Source organism: Parus major, chromosome 2 (assembly GCF_001522545.3).
Source record: "Parus major isolate Abel chromosome 2, Parus_major1.1, whole genome shotgun sequence".
Taxonomy (NCBI): domain Eukaryota; kingdom Metazoa; phylum Chordata; class Aves; order Passeriformes; family Paridae; genus Parus; species Parus major.
The window spans coordinates 13,751,061-13,767,410 of NC_031769.1; the positions used below are offsets into that span (position 1 = coordinate 13,751,061).

Sequence of the window (16,350 nt, forward strand, 5' to 3'; positions counted from 1 at the left end):
TCAGCTTTCAGCCTTGGAGCTGTTCCTGTAACCCCCTACTCCAGCAACTGGAGTGCCTTCACATAGAGGGTGTGCAAAGTACTCCACATAAAATAAGCAGTCAGGTTCAGCAAGGTGATCACTCCCCAGGTGCAGGGACAGCCTGTAAGGCAGGGCAATAGGGTGAGGAAGAGACAGGGCCCACAGCTGGTGAGCAGCCAAAGCAGCAGGATTCAGAGCCCGGTATATCCTCACTTTGTTCCAGTCCTCTGGTGCCAGTGGTGGTGGTGGGGAGAATGCTCAGGAGAAGACACACACTCCCCAGCGGGGATTTCATGCTGCACAGCCTCCTTCGGGGGCAGAGCCGGCCCTGGGGGACCCCAGCAGCTCCTCAGCCTCTCAAGAGGCTTCATGAGAGACAGGCAGACTAAGAGGGGCAAAGCTGCAACAGCAGCTGAGAGAGACGGGAATGACAGCAAGAGTGGGTGAGAAGGGAGGTGGGAAAAGGGTCGGAAGGGAGGGGATACAGGGAGGCCTCCCCCCGAGATGCAGATATGCAGTAGGCAGATGAGGGGGTCCTGGGGATACTCTGACGGGGGGGTCCTGGCAGCTCACCCCACATCAGCACAGCCAGCCTCCCCTAGGACAGGAAGGGACTGTGGTGTCCAACTGGGGAAACGGCGGGGACTCCGAGGGACACGCACTCTCGCACGAAACAAAAAGAGAGTGTTGGGAGGGGGGGAATTGGGGCGGAGGAGGGAAAGGTGACAGAGGGGATGGCTCGGGAAGGGACGGAGCAGGGTTCCCACGGGGTACCCGAGGCGAGGAGGTGGGCAGGGATGCGTGTGTGTGTGTGTGTGTGCGTGTCGGCGTGTGGGGCCGGGCAGGGCACGGCAGGACACGGCAGGGCAGGGCCGGGCAGGAGCCCGCGGGGCGGCGGGCGCAGGTGGTGCCGCCGCCCGCATCGCCTCTACCTGCTGTGGAGGGGCGCCTCTCGCTCCCCCTCCGCCCCTCGCCTTCCCCCTCGCCAGTCCCCGCCTCGGCTGAGTGCCAGAGCTGGGGCTTGCCGTGTTTGTTTGTTCGTTCTTCCGCGCTGCTGATGTCTTGGGGGGCTGAGGAGGAGGAGGAGGAGAAGGAGGAGGGCGGGGAGGGGGAGGGGACTGGGGCTTGGGAGACGGCGGCTCCTCGGCCTCTCTTATTGCCGCTGAGTTGCGCTCCTCTTCCTCAGGCTGCGAGCAGGAGCCGCCCGGGCGCTTCCCACTTCCCCGGCCGGCCGGGAGTCCCCGCGGCGGCAGCGCGCTCGCTCGCCCGCCTCCCGGCGGGGCAGGTGAGTGCGGGGCACCGCCGGGCACCGCCGGGCACCGCCGCCCCGGGGCTCCAGGGCTCCGGCCCCGCGGGAGTCGCGGCCGCTGGAGAGCGGGGCGGGCAGGGGGGGACGCAGTTTGCCAAACTCCGGCGTCCGGCTCACGGCCGCTTTCCCTTCCTTCTCTCCCCTCCGCAGAGCACCCTCGCCCAGCAGAGCGCTCCGGAGGTGCCGGCAGCCGCCAGTATTTTTTGTCTGTCTTGTTTGTGTGTTTGTTGGGTTTTGTTTTTGTTATTTTTTCCCCTCGTTTTCACTTGGCTTTCTAGTCTCGCTGGGAATGGCAGAGGCAGCGGCGCTTGGAAAAGGAACAAGTGTGGGGAAAGGAAGAGGGAGCCGGAGCTAAATGACAGGATGCGGGCTGCTTGAGGCACAGAGAGAAGCCAGCCTCCTTCTGCCCCCGAGACTGCCCCTGCGGACCGTGCTTTCTGCTCCTCATTCCTGCTGGAGAATTTAAGGAACACTTGTGCGTGGAGGGCATTTTTATTTTTTTCTTCTTTTCCCTGCTGTCGGAAGGGAAAATGGATTGGGGACTTCTCCTGCACTGTGCAGCCCTCACCTTCACCCTCGCCAGGGCTCTGCGGAGCGGTGAGTGTCACGGGGACGCCGGCTCTCGGCTTGGGCAGCTGCGGGGCGGTGGGGCCCGGCGGGCCGTGGGACCGGCAGCCACACAAACCCGGCTGGGGGGAACTTTCTGCCGGAGGAGGGATGCGGCACAGACGTCGCTGAGGGTCGCCCGCTCTGACGCTGCCTTCCGACTTTATTTTCTCCTCTTTCGGGTTATTGTATAAAGCAGGCTGCTCATTCTCACTAGATCAGGACAGCCAATTATCTTAATTATGTCCCGTCCCGTAGGCAATTAAACGTCTCTCCTTCGATATCTGAAAGATAATGAACGCTTTAAAGGGAAGGTTCTCTTCTCCGCCCGCCCTTTCTGTTTTCCAAAGCGTAAAATTTTAGATTATGCCTCCTACTAGCTGTGTGTGTACCTGCGAATAGTCTTCATACAGAGAACTCTCTAGAGTACCCCTTTCCCAAGTCTGCAGTTTACGTGCAACTTACTCTGTGCCAAGAGGGGAGCTGAGCTTCTCTGTGAAGGCTCGAGACTCCCTTCCAAGACGGGAAATTCCTTAAAGGAATGAGTGGTGTGGCTAGTTTACTGTCAGGCAGCCCTCGAAAACACAACTAATTAAAAGCAGCGTGCTCCTCCTTCCCCGAACAATGCCAGGGCACTGTGAGTATTTCACTGCATGATGGATTTTTAAAGATGGTCTAATTGTGGGACTGCTTGACGTTTAGCTCTTGCACGTGAAACAGCTCATGTGAGTCTTCCTTTCCTGACAAATCCTGAGCAATTATTATTAACTAATTATTAAATATTTACTTTTGCCTGACTGGGTTTTCAATCAAAGTAATTAAAAGAAGAGAGCACCCTCCACTTACACTGGTATATTGTTTTAATAAGGGACCACAAGTGGAGCATCAAGCAAGAGTATTAAAATCGCATGTTTTATGATGGAAGTTAATCTCTTTCCCAATATGTTCTGAGGAGGCTGTTTAGTTTAATCAGGACGAGCTTCCTCCTCCAGCACTGTGGCACTGGTGTTTGAGGAGTGCACCAAGCCTGCTGTGGGGATGCTCCGAGAGCTGCGCTTTGCTCATCCCCCCAGCCCAGCTCTGGGTGTGGGCAGCTGCCTCCCATATAGACCCATACTGCCACCCGGTACCTCTGAGGGACAGAAGGGGGCCACCCCCAAGCTCTTGTTGATCATTTCTCCCTGTGAAAAGAAGGGGAGGAGAGCAAGTTGCTGGGCAGAAGCCTCCACTATAAGTGGTTAATGTGGTGGTCCTGCTGGAGTCACCAAGGCCATTAACCTCCTTTGTAACCTACCAGACCTACTAATGCCACCTTCACCTACATGCAGTATTAGTGTCCACTAAATTAATTCATTAACCTTACTTGGAACTAATGGTCCAAAGTCATTAGAAACTGCTCTTCTTAATCAAGTGTGAGAGAGATTGCACAGAGCCAAGGAGTCTAGCAGACCGCATTATCTTAATACACTGTCACTTTCCCAGAAGTCGCAGATTAAGGAGTGCTGGTGGTAGTGAGTCCACCTCAGTACCCTCTGAAGTGACTCTGTCAAGTGACTAGAAGCAGCACTGCTTTATTTCAGGCATTTAACAGATGCCAGACTCTGCCATGTTGTTTGCAGGGCTGGAGTGGGCTTAATGAGACAAGATCACTTTCAGAGTATGCTTACACAGGGAGGAAAAGGCAAGATTCCCTGAGAGCCCCAGACAGCGGATTAGCAAGATCACCAGTGACAGCTTTTGAGCTTTGAGCAGCAATGCCTTTTGTTCTGGTAGAGGAAAATAGCCTGGTTTGCAAAGGCACAGCAGAAATATAATAAGATAGCCTTTCCCAGCAGTGTGCTTAGCAGTATCTGGATCTTGACCATACATCTGAGTACCTATCAACCCCTTCCCTCCTAATTTATGGCAAATAATTTCTATAAAGACTGTTGCTTTATGCATTTTTGATGTGCACTTCCCCATTTGTTTCCATTTGACCTGTTTTTCCTAGAATAAAATCCTGTATATTTATAAATTCATGCTGAGAGCAAGGATTGCCATTTTGCTTTCACAGGGAATGTAATAGAGCGCTGCAGCCTGTATATAACATTATTGAGGTGTAGTGATATATAGTCTTGCTTTAGTGGGGACATTCTTCCTGTCCATAATTTACTGACATGTTTTATTGCTCAAAATGAAACAACCAATGCTTGGAGAAAGTTTTTCCTATCTGAAGATCCACAGAAAGAAACCCATAGTAGTAAAAAAAGTGATAACACAAACCTGCACTGGACAGTGAAGTGAGTGACTGTGTAGGTTGGATTTTTTTGTCCCTTTTTATTTTTCCTATAAACCTTAAAATGCAACCCTGGCAATGCTGACCCAAGGAGCAAGATGCAGCATACCACATTTCACAGGCACCCTTTGTGATTCTAGAAACTTTTGCAACTCTTTTGGTATTAGAAATAAATCTTTGTTGTTGTTCAGGGGAGGAAGGAATGAAGGGAAGAGGAAGGGAGGTTGTTCTGCTCCATTACTTTGATGCAGTCTCCAAGCATGAACAAACTTCCTTGAAAGAGTAAATAGCGGATGATTTCTGCTTCATTAGAGCTACTTTGTTCTCTTCTACCCTGGGTTTGAAGAGCACAGATAGTTTCAACCTGCCTAGATTTATGGACTGATAAAACAAAGGCAGGGTCTCCTGCGAATGAGCTTGGATCCACCAATACAATCCCAGTGGTCAGTGACACAGACCAGACTTACCCCATAGCTGGGCAGGGGGTCAAATGGCATCCCTTAACATCTCCTCCCACTCAAAACTTTGTACTTAAGAAGAGGATAGTTTTTGGAGTTAATCGTTTCCCAGGAACCCCTCTTAGCCAACATTAACACGGTTATGAGGATGCAAAGTCTCTTAACACTGTAAGAGGCACTGTTGGAGTGGGGAGGTTTTTTGAAAGCACACTCTTTAGGAATGGGGTGCCTTCTGCTACCTGCTGCCTGTCCGGTCACCAGATTTAAGGAAGGGGCGATGGAGAGGGAGTACTCTTCCCTCCGGTAGAGAGTAGCACAGATGTCTTTAAAAGCAGAAGGATGCTGGGTTAGCCTGAAGGAGGCTGCGGCCCGGCAGCATTCCCACGGCAGTCTGTCGAGTCCGCTACCTCGGGCTGCGCTCGGATGCTTGCCGGGGGCACCGAGACCAGCCCACGCGTTTGCTTCCTCCGCAGACAAGTGTGGCGACACGATCAAAATTTTAAGCCCCGGGTACCTGACGTCTCCCGGCTACCCGCAGTCGTACCACCCTAGCCAGAAGTGCGAGTGGCTGATCCAGGCTCCGGAGCCCTACCAGCGCATCATGATCAACTTCAACCCGCACTTCGACCTGGAGGACCGCGACTGCAAGTGAGTGCTGGAGCCGCTCTGCGGAGCGCCACGGTGCCACCTGCCGGCCGCCGCGGGCAGCTGGGCGGGCGGGCTCGGCCGGGGGCGAGCGGGGGCGAGCGGGGCTGTGTGTGCGCGCTAAAAATGTCTTGGCAGCTTGCCGAGGTTTGTGAGCTGCGCCTGAGCCGCGCCCGGTGCGCTGAGAGCGGGCAGCGGTGGTGATGCGCCGAGTCCGGGGTGCGGTTGTGGTGAGGCACCGTTTGTTGGGCCGCTTGCTTTTTTAAGTCTCTTCTTTGAGTTTGGAAAAGGAGTTCCTTTTCCTTTTGTACCCCCACGAATACAAACAGCCCATGGAAAAGACAGGCTATAAATTTCCAAATCTTCTTAACGCAGAGTTAGTCTGGCGTTTACCCTCACCCTTCAAGGGACGGTGGACTGGAGAGCTGATAGTCATATTTCCTTCTTTCTGCTTTTATTAGCCAGTAGGTTTTCTTTCCCCTCCTCCTGCTCTCCTGTAGTGCCCTGAGAGGAGGAAGGAGAGAGCTGAGGCTCCCTTTGTCCCCTGTCCTCGCATTCCCTTTTACCACCCGCTCCAAAAGTGAGGAGGAGAATCAGAACCTCCCAGAAGCTGTTCTCCACTTTTCCCCAAATCTGTAAATCTCACAGCTTGCACAAGGCAACATATGGTCAGATCATTCCCCTCTTCAACATGCCCTCTGAATTCAGCCTGCTTGTTGAATGAAGAAAATATTTTAGTGATTCATTATTTAAATATTTCTGGAGTATCATAGTTACTTAAATATTCTTGTATATCATAATATTTTATCCCCTACTGATAACTGCAATAGAGTTGCTGTTCTTTAATGCTACCAATCAAGATTTTCTCTGCATGTCAGAAAGATTAAAGTCAATAGCCAGTGGTGTTTGGTATTTCACGGGAGTATACAGGATTTGGTCCCAGAAAATGATGCTCACTTTATTGGGAGTGGTTGTGATAGACCATGAGATGAGAGTGTTTGACTTAGGGAAAGAGAGCAACTGTATTCAAGCACTTAATTTTTACCATGCACGCCTTTGTCCTATTATTTAATGAATTTATTACTTAGATCACGATTATTGTTTTCTCTTAAAATGAAGTTTTTAATGATGATTTGTGGTGCTTAGTTTATTTTTGTGGTACTTTATAACCACTTATAGATCATCATTTCAGTGCCATAGTTGAGTGATAAAACAGGAAAACCCTGTGCTTATAAAATTAAACTTAGCAAAAATGAGTTTTTGCTGTGGTGTTGGAACTGCAGCTTGTATTCACACCATATGTTCACACGCTGACTTCCCATTCTTTAATTTTTAATGTCTTGTACTCAGGCAATGGTTCACTTCTCTGTGTCTTCTCAATACAGGTTTTGCTTTCATTCTGTGGAACACTGCTAATGCTTTGAAATATTTGTCATTAAAACCTTTGCCTCTTAGAGAGAAATTAGGAAATTAAATCAAGCATATTTCAGTGTCAAATCCTTTTTCTCCCTTGCTAGAATGCATGTTTTTTCCAACTCTGTAAAACCAACATGGTCTTTGGCAGCAGTAAAATGGTGTACAGCATACAATTATTTGAAGAACAAGTAATCTTTGTGTCACAGTGTTGTGCTAAACAGTGCTAGACTGAGCTGAACTGGGTCCAGGGAAAGGATTGACTCCCTCCCTCTGTTGCTTCCTTCTCAGTGTTCATTGTCCACTCTCCCCGCTGCATTATTTCTGCCCCTGAAATGGAGCCCAAAGCAGTAATGAGATGGTAGTGGGTGGAAGGAAGTCTCTCAACAGGGTTGTTTGCATTGTCTTTGCAGTGTATGATGGTGATGACTTTACCATTATTTTGTCTCTGCTGAAACACTAATTTTCTAGGCTATGCTAAATTACTCAGCTGCTACTTCATTTATATTGAAAATTGCTCTTTTTAACTTGAGAGGAATTGTATTTGTGCAAAAAACCCACAAAGCCTTAGGACCAGAACAATTATTTCAGCAACAGGAATTTGTCAAAAATCTCCATGGTCTGAAATTTCAGCATCTACTTAAAAAATCCACATTGCTTCTACTGAGTATTGAATACAACAGGCCATTAATGTAATAAATGTATCACAAGATTTTTTGTTTTCCAGCTAAGTACATCTTATTTTTATAATATGCTTAGCTTATTAGTAACTCAGTCTGCAATCTAGAAATGTGTAATTTAGGTTACACTCTAGTTTATTGAAAGGTTTAGCACTGGAAATTAATAACCACTTAAATATGAAATGCAGATAGAAAATGAGAGATAAGGGAATTCATGTCTGGGAACAAAAAATGTCCCATACAATTAGAGTAGACTAGAGAAGATTAGCTTGTTGGCCTAGCTCCCAAAATCCTCTTTATAATGCTGTTCATTGCAACTTGGACCTTAGTTAGCATTGAAAACAGCTTTAATAACAGGGACCCCCTGAGCCCAGGAAGGGAAACACTTTGACTTTGGAAAGGTTACCTTCTTGTTCCATAGTGCCAACTAGAAAATCAAGAGGCTTTACCTAACTTTAAAAAATATTGCTTTACATAGAGGGCTGGATGTATTGAAATGTAAAACTGGTGAAAGGTTGATTCTCTGAGGAGAATCAAAAGTAGCACATTTAAGCATTAGCTGTTACTGAAGCTGTTCCCAGTTAGTCTCTTTGTATGTTAGGGTTTGGAATTAATTTAGGAATATGCCCTTGATTTACCTACTTATTATGCTATGCTTTAATGAATAAGTATTTCTCAAATGACTGCTAATAAAATTCATATATGTATGTTTTTCTGACAATCAGAACCATTTGAGTTGTTTTAAATTTCAAGTAAACATGGTTAAAATTCCTTTTTCTCTGGAGGCATTCCAAAGGACTCAACTTTCACAGTTTTGAAGAATAAAGATACGCAAATAATTAAAAATATGTTTGCACAAGCAAGGTTCATGTAATAAAGAATCTTCTAGACAGGACTACTGTACCAGCATTATGGAAATACTGGGTTTCAACAGGAAGTACACAAACACGTCGACCACAGATTGTTATCAAGGATGTATATAATGAAAAAATTCACAGTCTCTTTTTAACATTTAACTCTAATGAGTGTTCCTCTTCAGGAAGCCAAGAAACAGAAATTATTGTTGTACTTTAAGAGAAAAGTAGTTTCTGTTTGCCATTTTGCCTTCTGTCAAGCAAGTCCCAATAATAAGCATGCATTCTTGGAGTCAGGAACATGGCTAAAACGAATAGAAGAGACAAAACATATGGCCACATATTAGTTAAAATGCTCCAGTGTTTGTTGCATGTGGTAGATGCTTTTCAGCACTTGGTGCAAGCTGTACAAATCTCGTGTTGCTGAAGTACCCTGCTGTGTAAATGTAGCCATCTTGAATCTAGTAAAACTTTATACCTAGATAATAAACAAGAATGTCACTGATACAGTACTTTGAATTTATGGAACTTTTCCGGTTTCCCAGCAATGCACACTATCAGCATGATAATTTATAATGGTTTGTGACAAATGTTGCTGAGCAAAGAGGTGTGTGGTTACATTCAGATCAGATGTCATTATCTAGGGAGCAATAAAAATTTCACAGACACTAGGTTAAAAACATTAAGAAAATGAATGTGAAGCTTCAGAAGAAAAGGGCTTAAGAAAGGTGGAGGGTTGGGTAGAGAAAGCCCAACAGTGGTTTCCTTACTGACAAATTATTAACTTTGTTGCTAGACTTGACTGTATTGTTTTACAAGGTTTTCATAGATATGCCACAGCACTATTATTTTAATGGCCATCATTTATAGATGTAGAAAATAAGTATCATTCTTGATTAACACTTGTGGATTATATACAACAGTGCTGTCAAATCCCTCAGAATGGAAAATTTGCCCATTTTGGGAAAATGCAAGTTATAGGAGAGTTGTCATAGATAATTACTCTTCATATGGCATTTACTAGGGATTAGTTGCATGGATGAGAGTAGAGCTGTACAGAAATTGTGGTTAGTTATAGAATACAGAACAAAACATAGATATGTTTGTTTATATAGAAGAAAATGGCTCCTCCAGATCCTTGGATAAGGAAGCATAGGTATTCAGACCTACAGAGTTAAAGTACAGCTCCACATAACTGCCATAGCCCTTAATGATGTTAGAAATTCATCCATCCATTTTATTTCTAAATAATGTCAATGGATTTATGCTACAAAACTGTAGGTAAAACAAACTCAGGCTGGTAAAATAAACAGGGGCAAGCAAAGTCATGGCTCAGCCTTTCTTTAGTTTCTGCATAGTTTAAGCTTTCATTTGCTTTTGTCTAAATCCTGGTTCCTATTGTGCCGTGCAGCGAGGTCTGCTTAGCACAGGCCTTGTGCCTCACATTTGTTCCTTTTGCTCAGGGATGGTTCCAGCCCTTTGGGTTGATGGGAGTAGGAGTGCCCATGTCCTTGCTGCCCACCTGCAGATCCACCCATGGGCCATCCTGCTGGGCTGCCCGTTGAGCCTGTCAGAAGGGTTCTGCCATCAGCTGCTGATTCCTGACTGCCCCAGGTGCACCTGGAGCCTGGACAGCCCTGAGCTGCTCCCACAAACTGTCCCAAGGACATCTCAGGGGTAGAGGTGCACTGGGCCTGGTGCGGCCCCACTGGGTGTGGGAACAGTGGGAACTTTGCCCTCCACTTCCACAGAGCTGCCTCCCACCAGTCTTGATCACTGTGGGGAAGGGTTCAGTGCAGGCCCTATAGCTTGGTTAATGACTCTATTAGTTGTTTGGACAGCAAATGCCAGTCAGAGCTTCCTAATTCCCTCTGCCTGGCCACCATGGGGCTCGGCAGGCAGAGAGTTCCTGCAGCTGACAAGGCAGGGTGAGCAGCAGAGCAGCACAGGAACAGTTGTCCAGGTCTGTGGAAGGCAGGGGATGTGTGTGCCCACTGCTGAGCAGAGAGGTCTGAAAGAGCCAAGGCCTCTGAGCTTTCCAACAGAACATGGCTTGACTGGCTTGGCCCTATCAACTAAGCTTCAGCACAGCCTTTTAGTGGATTTCAGCAGGACAGGGTATCCAGGAGACATGGGACTGCTTCCTCCTCACTGCTGAGGGCAGCTGGAAGGATGCCCATGCTCCCCTGCTTGCTCTGAACTGGATTCACTAATCCACACAGCCCACGTGGGGACTCGCCCCACCCTGGGCTGCACTGCCCAGGCAGTGGGCAGTGACCTGGACATTTCTCTGTCAAAGCCAGAGTGGGATGTGGCCACCAATACACTGGGAAGGCCATACCAGGGCTGAAGAGGCAGCATCTTATTTATCCTTTTTGTCTCCCTCAAAAGGTGTTTGGGGTTACCAAGAGATTAATTGGAAGTACTAAAGGGATGAAGTGGGCCATATTCCATTCTATTCCTAAAACAAGAAACAAGTGGTTTTGGCCTAGTTTGGGATGAGTTGTTGCAGCAGATTTGGGGACCTTGTGGTATCTCATGTTTCTGGGTGCACTTTGAGGACATTTCTCTGCTCTATATTAAGCACATGAAAGGCTTTTTCAGGGAGCACTCAGCTAGACCCAGACAGCCCTTCTGGACACCTCTGCTGTTTGGTACCCTCCATAAGGCCACAGAAAAGGTTTCTGTCAAGGAAAGGAATCAACTCAGACCCTGTGCAGGATCAGGGAAGCAGAAAACACTCATATCCCAAAAATTTTTCCTTAATTTTAAGATTTTGCATTATGAAAGTGTATATAATGTTCTCTTTGCCACAAGATTCCACATGTATTTTCCCACACAGATGCAAGTTTCTAAAGATAAAGATGCTGTTATTTTATTGTAGGGACTAAATGAGAGTTAGAAAAAGTTGGAAATTATATGATTTTTCTGATTATACAGTGTAATTAAACAATTCCTTTGGTTTTTATCCAAGCAGTTAACTCTTGCAAAAGTCTCTATTGTCAAGCTGTTTAACAGTTTGTTCTTTTAGAGTAGTGGTTTGAGTTTGGGTTTTCTCAGGAAAACGTATTAGGAAATCCATGGTCAAACTTCCTGGCCATAGCTAGAGTCTGTGCTGGCCTGTGTTCAGAGCTGAGGGGAGGGATGCAGAGCCCAGTGCACTCTGTGTATAGGTGCATCCCCTGTCACAGGGAAGTCTTGACTTGGGTCTCTGTACAGTAGCACATGAAAACTATAAAACCAGTCATATATGGATATTTTTTATTACTCTGAACACTTAACTGTGAGGAGAATTCTGTCTAGATGTGCTATGACCAGATGCCCTTCAGACAGGAAAAAGTTGAAGGTCAAATATGGATTCCCTTAAGCCTAATCCTTCATCCTTTCTGTGGACAGAGAGAAACAAATTCAGAACAAAGGTCTAAGTCCTTTCTGAATTGAAACCCAGAGTTGTTGGAGTTAGCTCCATGAAACTCTCAACATGTTTTTGGTCACCCCCACACTGTTCTTCTCTCCACCCTTCTCTCCCGTGCTAATCTAATTGAAACAAAAACCTATGTGTTTCTGTTAGTTTCTTAGTTTCTTAATTATAGTTTATTGCAACCTATAACATCAGATAATTATTTGATAATTATGATACAGAGATCTTTTTACAGCTAATGAAAAACCAAATTAAATTATTTTCTATTGTAGTATTTCCAAAGAAAGAAATTATGTCTGAAGCTGGATATACATGCACTCACATGTATATGTCTAGGCTTATATATCACACCCAACTGCTTGGATATAAGCATATGTTACATGCACCTTTTTAGGGCTGTGCATTTATACGTGTATTTATGTCTGTGTTATAGATTCCTTAGTTTATGCAGAAGTTCCTAAAGTAAATCTACTAATTAAAGCACTAATACCCATCTTAAGGCTGATAATTAGGTATAAAGAGAAAAAGAGACAGGATTAGTGTTCAGATCATGTTCCAAATGCCTCTTAATTGGGTGTTTGTAATCAATCCTGATTGCAAGAGGCAGTGGTTTGGCAGAATAAAGAATGGAAAAGGCTTAGCCCTACTATTTTCCTGTTAGTTGACTTGGCCATAGTATTTTAGGACAGGATCCAGTGTCAAACAAGGTAATTTTGTCAGCCTTAGCAATCCTTACAAAACATTTTAAAAATATTTTCTAATGATATTTTTTCAAGCTAAAAACTCTCAAGCTAGAGTGTTATTTTTATCCATAATCTTAAAAATTGTTTTCAAGTGAACCACGGGAAAGTCTTTGTTCTCCTGGCCTCTATCCACCACTGACTTTGGAAATCATGCCTGAGTTCACTGTGGGTTTTTCATTGCATTGACCTTGGTACTTTTCTCACCAAGCCACAGTTTTCCATCATAAAACCACACAGCTTGGTATAATGATTATTTCTTTATCCTGAGTAACCAAACAATTTTTTAAAGAGGGTGACAGATTTCCCTCTTGCACTGTGGGAAGCAAGCACCTGGCCATTTCCAAATAGACTTTTAATGAACTTCCTGAAGGAGATTTGAGAGAAGTTTAATAAGTCACCTGCCAGCTTTTTGGGAGCATAGGTCATTTGCTTTTCTGTAGGAATTCACAAAAATGTGAGAATAACCCCCTTCCCAAGTCCTAAACTTCCATGGAGGAAATTGATTTTCATGGGCAATATCAAAGGTTTTTAAAAGTGTAACCTCAGAAATCAAATTTCTGATTGTTTCTCACACATAAGGTACTGTGAAACTGTGATCTGCAGAGCTGGTTATGCACTGTGTGAACTTTATAATTATTTAAACATGATCAGATTGTGCATATTTAGACTCATCTTGCAGGTTAATATCATTATAAGTATTTTATGTAATACTATAAAATGAAGAATTTAGATGGCACAAAAGGACCATTGAGAAAGTATCTCCATATGTGGAAGAGACACCCATTTAATGTGATGATTTCTTCCAGAAGAAACTATGCACATCCCAGAAGCACAATAACCAGCTGTTGTTCAGGAGAAACTGGGCAGTTGTCTGCTGCCTTCCACACTGACGTGGAGTTGCATTGGCCACACGTCCCACGCCTCCCCTAAATACAGATGGGCTGAGCCTCATGCTGGGTGAGAGCCTGGGTTCATCCCTTCCCTACGCTCCCAGCACTGGGGGTCCCAGCACATTTGTGCTCTGGGCTGCTCTGTGCCCATCATGTCATGAAGATACAGCCCATCAGAGCTGTGCTGTGGGAGTGGGACTGGAGCAGCCCACTGCAGGTGGGGCAGGACTGAGCTCACATCTCAGCCCTGAGCTGGGGCCATTCTTTGAAAAAAATATACTGGTAGTATTTTTCCTTTTTTTTTCTTTTTTTTTTTTTCTTACAACACTCCTTATTAAATTGAAAGTTGGTAACCTAGAGAAAACTAGAGGTCTATTCACAGCAGAGTGATTATTCTGCCTCGAGCTTTGAGCTATGCTCCCTCAAAGCCAACGTTTTGCTCATTCACATAAACAGTCACAGTGAAGTCAATTAAAACAACAGACTCACTTGAGCAGGGCTAATGAGTAGGACATACATTTCTGGCACTACACAAATTAATAATTGCTTTTTATAACAGTGGTTTTCAGATGTTTGCAGAGTAATTTACAGTAGATCACCATAAATAGGTTATTAGCTCTTCTCCAGCCCCTAGGTCTTACTAGTGAATATTTGGACAAGTTCCTAAGTGCATGAGTAGGAATCAAAGTTTGCCTTCTTATGCCAATCTGTCATTAAGCCAGACAACTTCTACTGACTTTCTTCTGATGTATTCATCTGTATCAAGGAAAGCAGATCAGCAATTTAGAAAAGGTTTAGCTTGATCACCATGTAGAAATGCAGGCTACACTGCCTATTTCCATAGTGATCACACCACTTTGCCAGATGCAAAATGAGAGGCTTACATCCCTCATGCTAAAAGCCCTTCTTAGAGGAAATCCTAGGCTGTCGCTTCATTTGAGTAGCTTTAGCTAAGTCTAGAAAAAATATGCAAAGGTAGTTCTTAAATAAAGACTTTTTTTTTTTTTTTCATGTTTCAAAGTCATCTCCATAATCTGTTTTGGAGACAGAGCCATAAGATATATTAACATAGAAGGCATATGTTCTGATTGCTGAGTGGTTTTTGACATTCCCAGAAAACCCATGGGACTTTGTGTCACAGTTCTGTAAACTTTATCTATTTGTATATTCCTATCTGGGCCTAAATCCAAAACTTCTTTACATGCATTACAGCAGACAGTTTTGGTTCATCTCCTTGTGTTCCAGATGGCAAGCAGTTAAATCAGGTACACATTTTAACCACTCCACATAGTCTAATGCTCTAATGCATTTCAAAAGTTTTCCAATGTGTTCTTATAGCACACAGACAATAAAATGTACATACATAAAATAGATACAGGGCTATATTGAGCTGTGAAGCAAGTGAAGACAGCTCCACTGATGCCAGTAGAGCTGCACCTGCTAATAGCTCAAACACAAAATACCATAAGTATATAGTATTATGTTCCTTACTGGTTTCCATTTTCATTTATTCTCCACAGCTACACTAGATGATGGCCTTCCAACAGTATAATAGTCATCTTTATCTCATTTCTCTGACATAATTTTCAAGCTCCTTATTACTGTTGAACAGTGTAGCTAATAGTGCCCAAATTGCTTCTCATTCTTTTCATTATAGTAAGTCATTATTCAAGAAACCAGTGCTGTTCATCCTTTCCCACACAAATAGCTCTCCCTAAACTAAACTTAAAACTTACCTCCAGGCACCCGTCTCACATTTGCCAATTAGACTCCTTCTACCATAATACTTACACTTTGCACATTTTTACACTTTTTTACTAACTGTACCTGTGTACTCCTTAGAATTTTAATCTTTCTCTTCTAAGCCTAGTCTTCATGCACTGATTTTTGCACCAATTTAATGATTTCAATTAAGGTTTTGATTATGTATAGTTAAAACAATTCAGCATGCACTGGGGAATACATGTATTCTAGTATAAAGATGTCTAATGTCAGTAGTTTTGCAGAATAAACCTTGGTAATGTCAGTGGTTTGCAGTAATGACTGTACTGTTTTATCTATAAAGGTTTCTAAACTGGTGAAGCTATAGTGCCTGTAAAAACAATGTATAGACTTACTTCTGTGTGACATAACTGGTCACCAATGCTAGTAGAGGATTTGAGATCCTGCATTACCTGCATTTGTCAGCAAAAGTTAATTGGATTGCCTTACTGATCGCAAGTTGCAAATAGCAATATAGACATAGATGTACATACTGAGGGCCTTCCTGACACATCCATTTTCTCCCAGCTTTTAGTCTTCAAACAAAAGCTTAGCCAAAGTGTCTAAGCTAAGCAGTTCCTCTGCCTGCTGTAACTTATGCTTTCCAGGAAGGTTTTTTTTGAACTTGTGTTACTAGGCAGCTACATAAATTACTGTGGTGTGACCTTCAAGCACCTCACTTACTCCATGGAAATTATCCATATGCACACTCTCACCTTGTGATCTTCTATATGACATGCAAACTTCTTAGTTATTCCTCCCCCATACCTGAAATTACAAAGTACAAACATGCTCATAGGTGTAACCATAGCTCATCTGAGGATCTGAAATCAAACTCTGAGTACTCTGAAAATAAATGTCTGATCACCAGGTACCTTTTGCATGTCTCCATATGCTCAGCATAGAAAAGAAAGTAAATCCTTCCTTTCAACATCGCAGCTTCAGCTCTTTCTCATCTGAGAGATAGCAGATAATTTTGATTTAAATATGTAAAGAAAGAAAGCTGTTTTTCATGGACTGTATTCCTAATTTGTTTAAAGATCATTCTACCGAACTTAGTAGAACCCCAGTGATTTATATCAGCTGACTGAGGAGCTGACTCTACACTTCCACAGCTCCCTGGAAATTCTCAGAAGAAAGGTCAGTATTGTAGCTGAATAAATGTTAACTCAGAGTGAAGTCAGTTAAAGTTTTGCCATTCGTCAGGATTGCACTTTAATACTTAGGCAGATCGGGTATGTCTTCTTAAAAGTAGATGAAATAAAGACCAAAGT

General features: G+C 44.3%; 1 protein-coding gene across 3 annotated transcripts in view; it reads left to right on the forward strand.

Annotated features, from left to right (window-relative positions):
• Positions 1-1,182: 1,182 nt before the first annotated feature.
• Positions 1,183-16,350, forward strand: part of NRP1 (neuropilin 1) — a 113,238-nt gene continuing 98,070 nt past the window's right edge. For all 3 annotated transcript variants that reach the window (XM_015617764.3, XM_015617765.3, XM_015617766.3), the window contains exons 1-3: positions 1,183-1,306; positions 1,481-1,927; positions 5,143-5,317. In XM_015617764.3, coding sequence (XP_015473250.1) covers positions 1,861-1,927; positions 5,143-5,317 — 242 coding nt within the window. In that variant the 5' untranslated portion in view covers positions 1,183-1,306; positions 1,481-1,860. The remainder of the gene's footprint in view (positions 1,307-1,480; positions 1,928-5,142; positions 5,318-16,350) is intronic.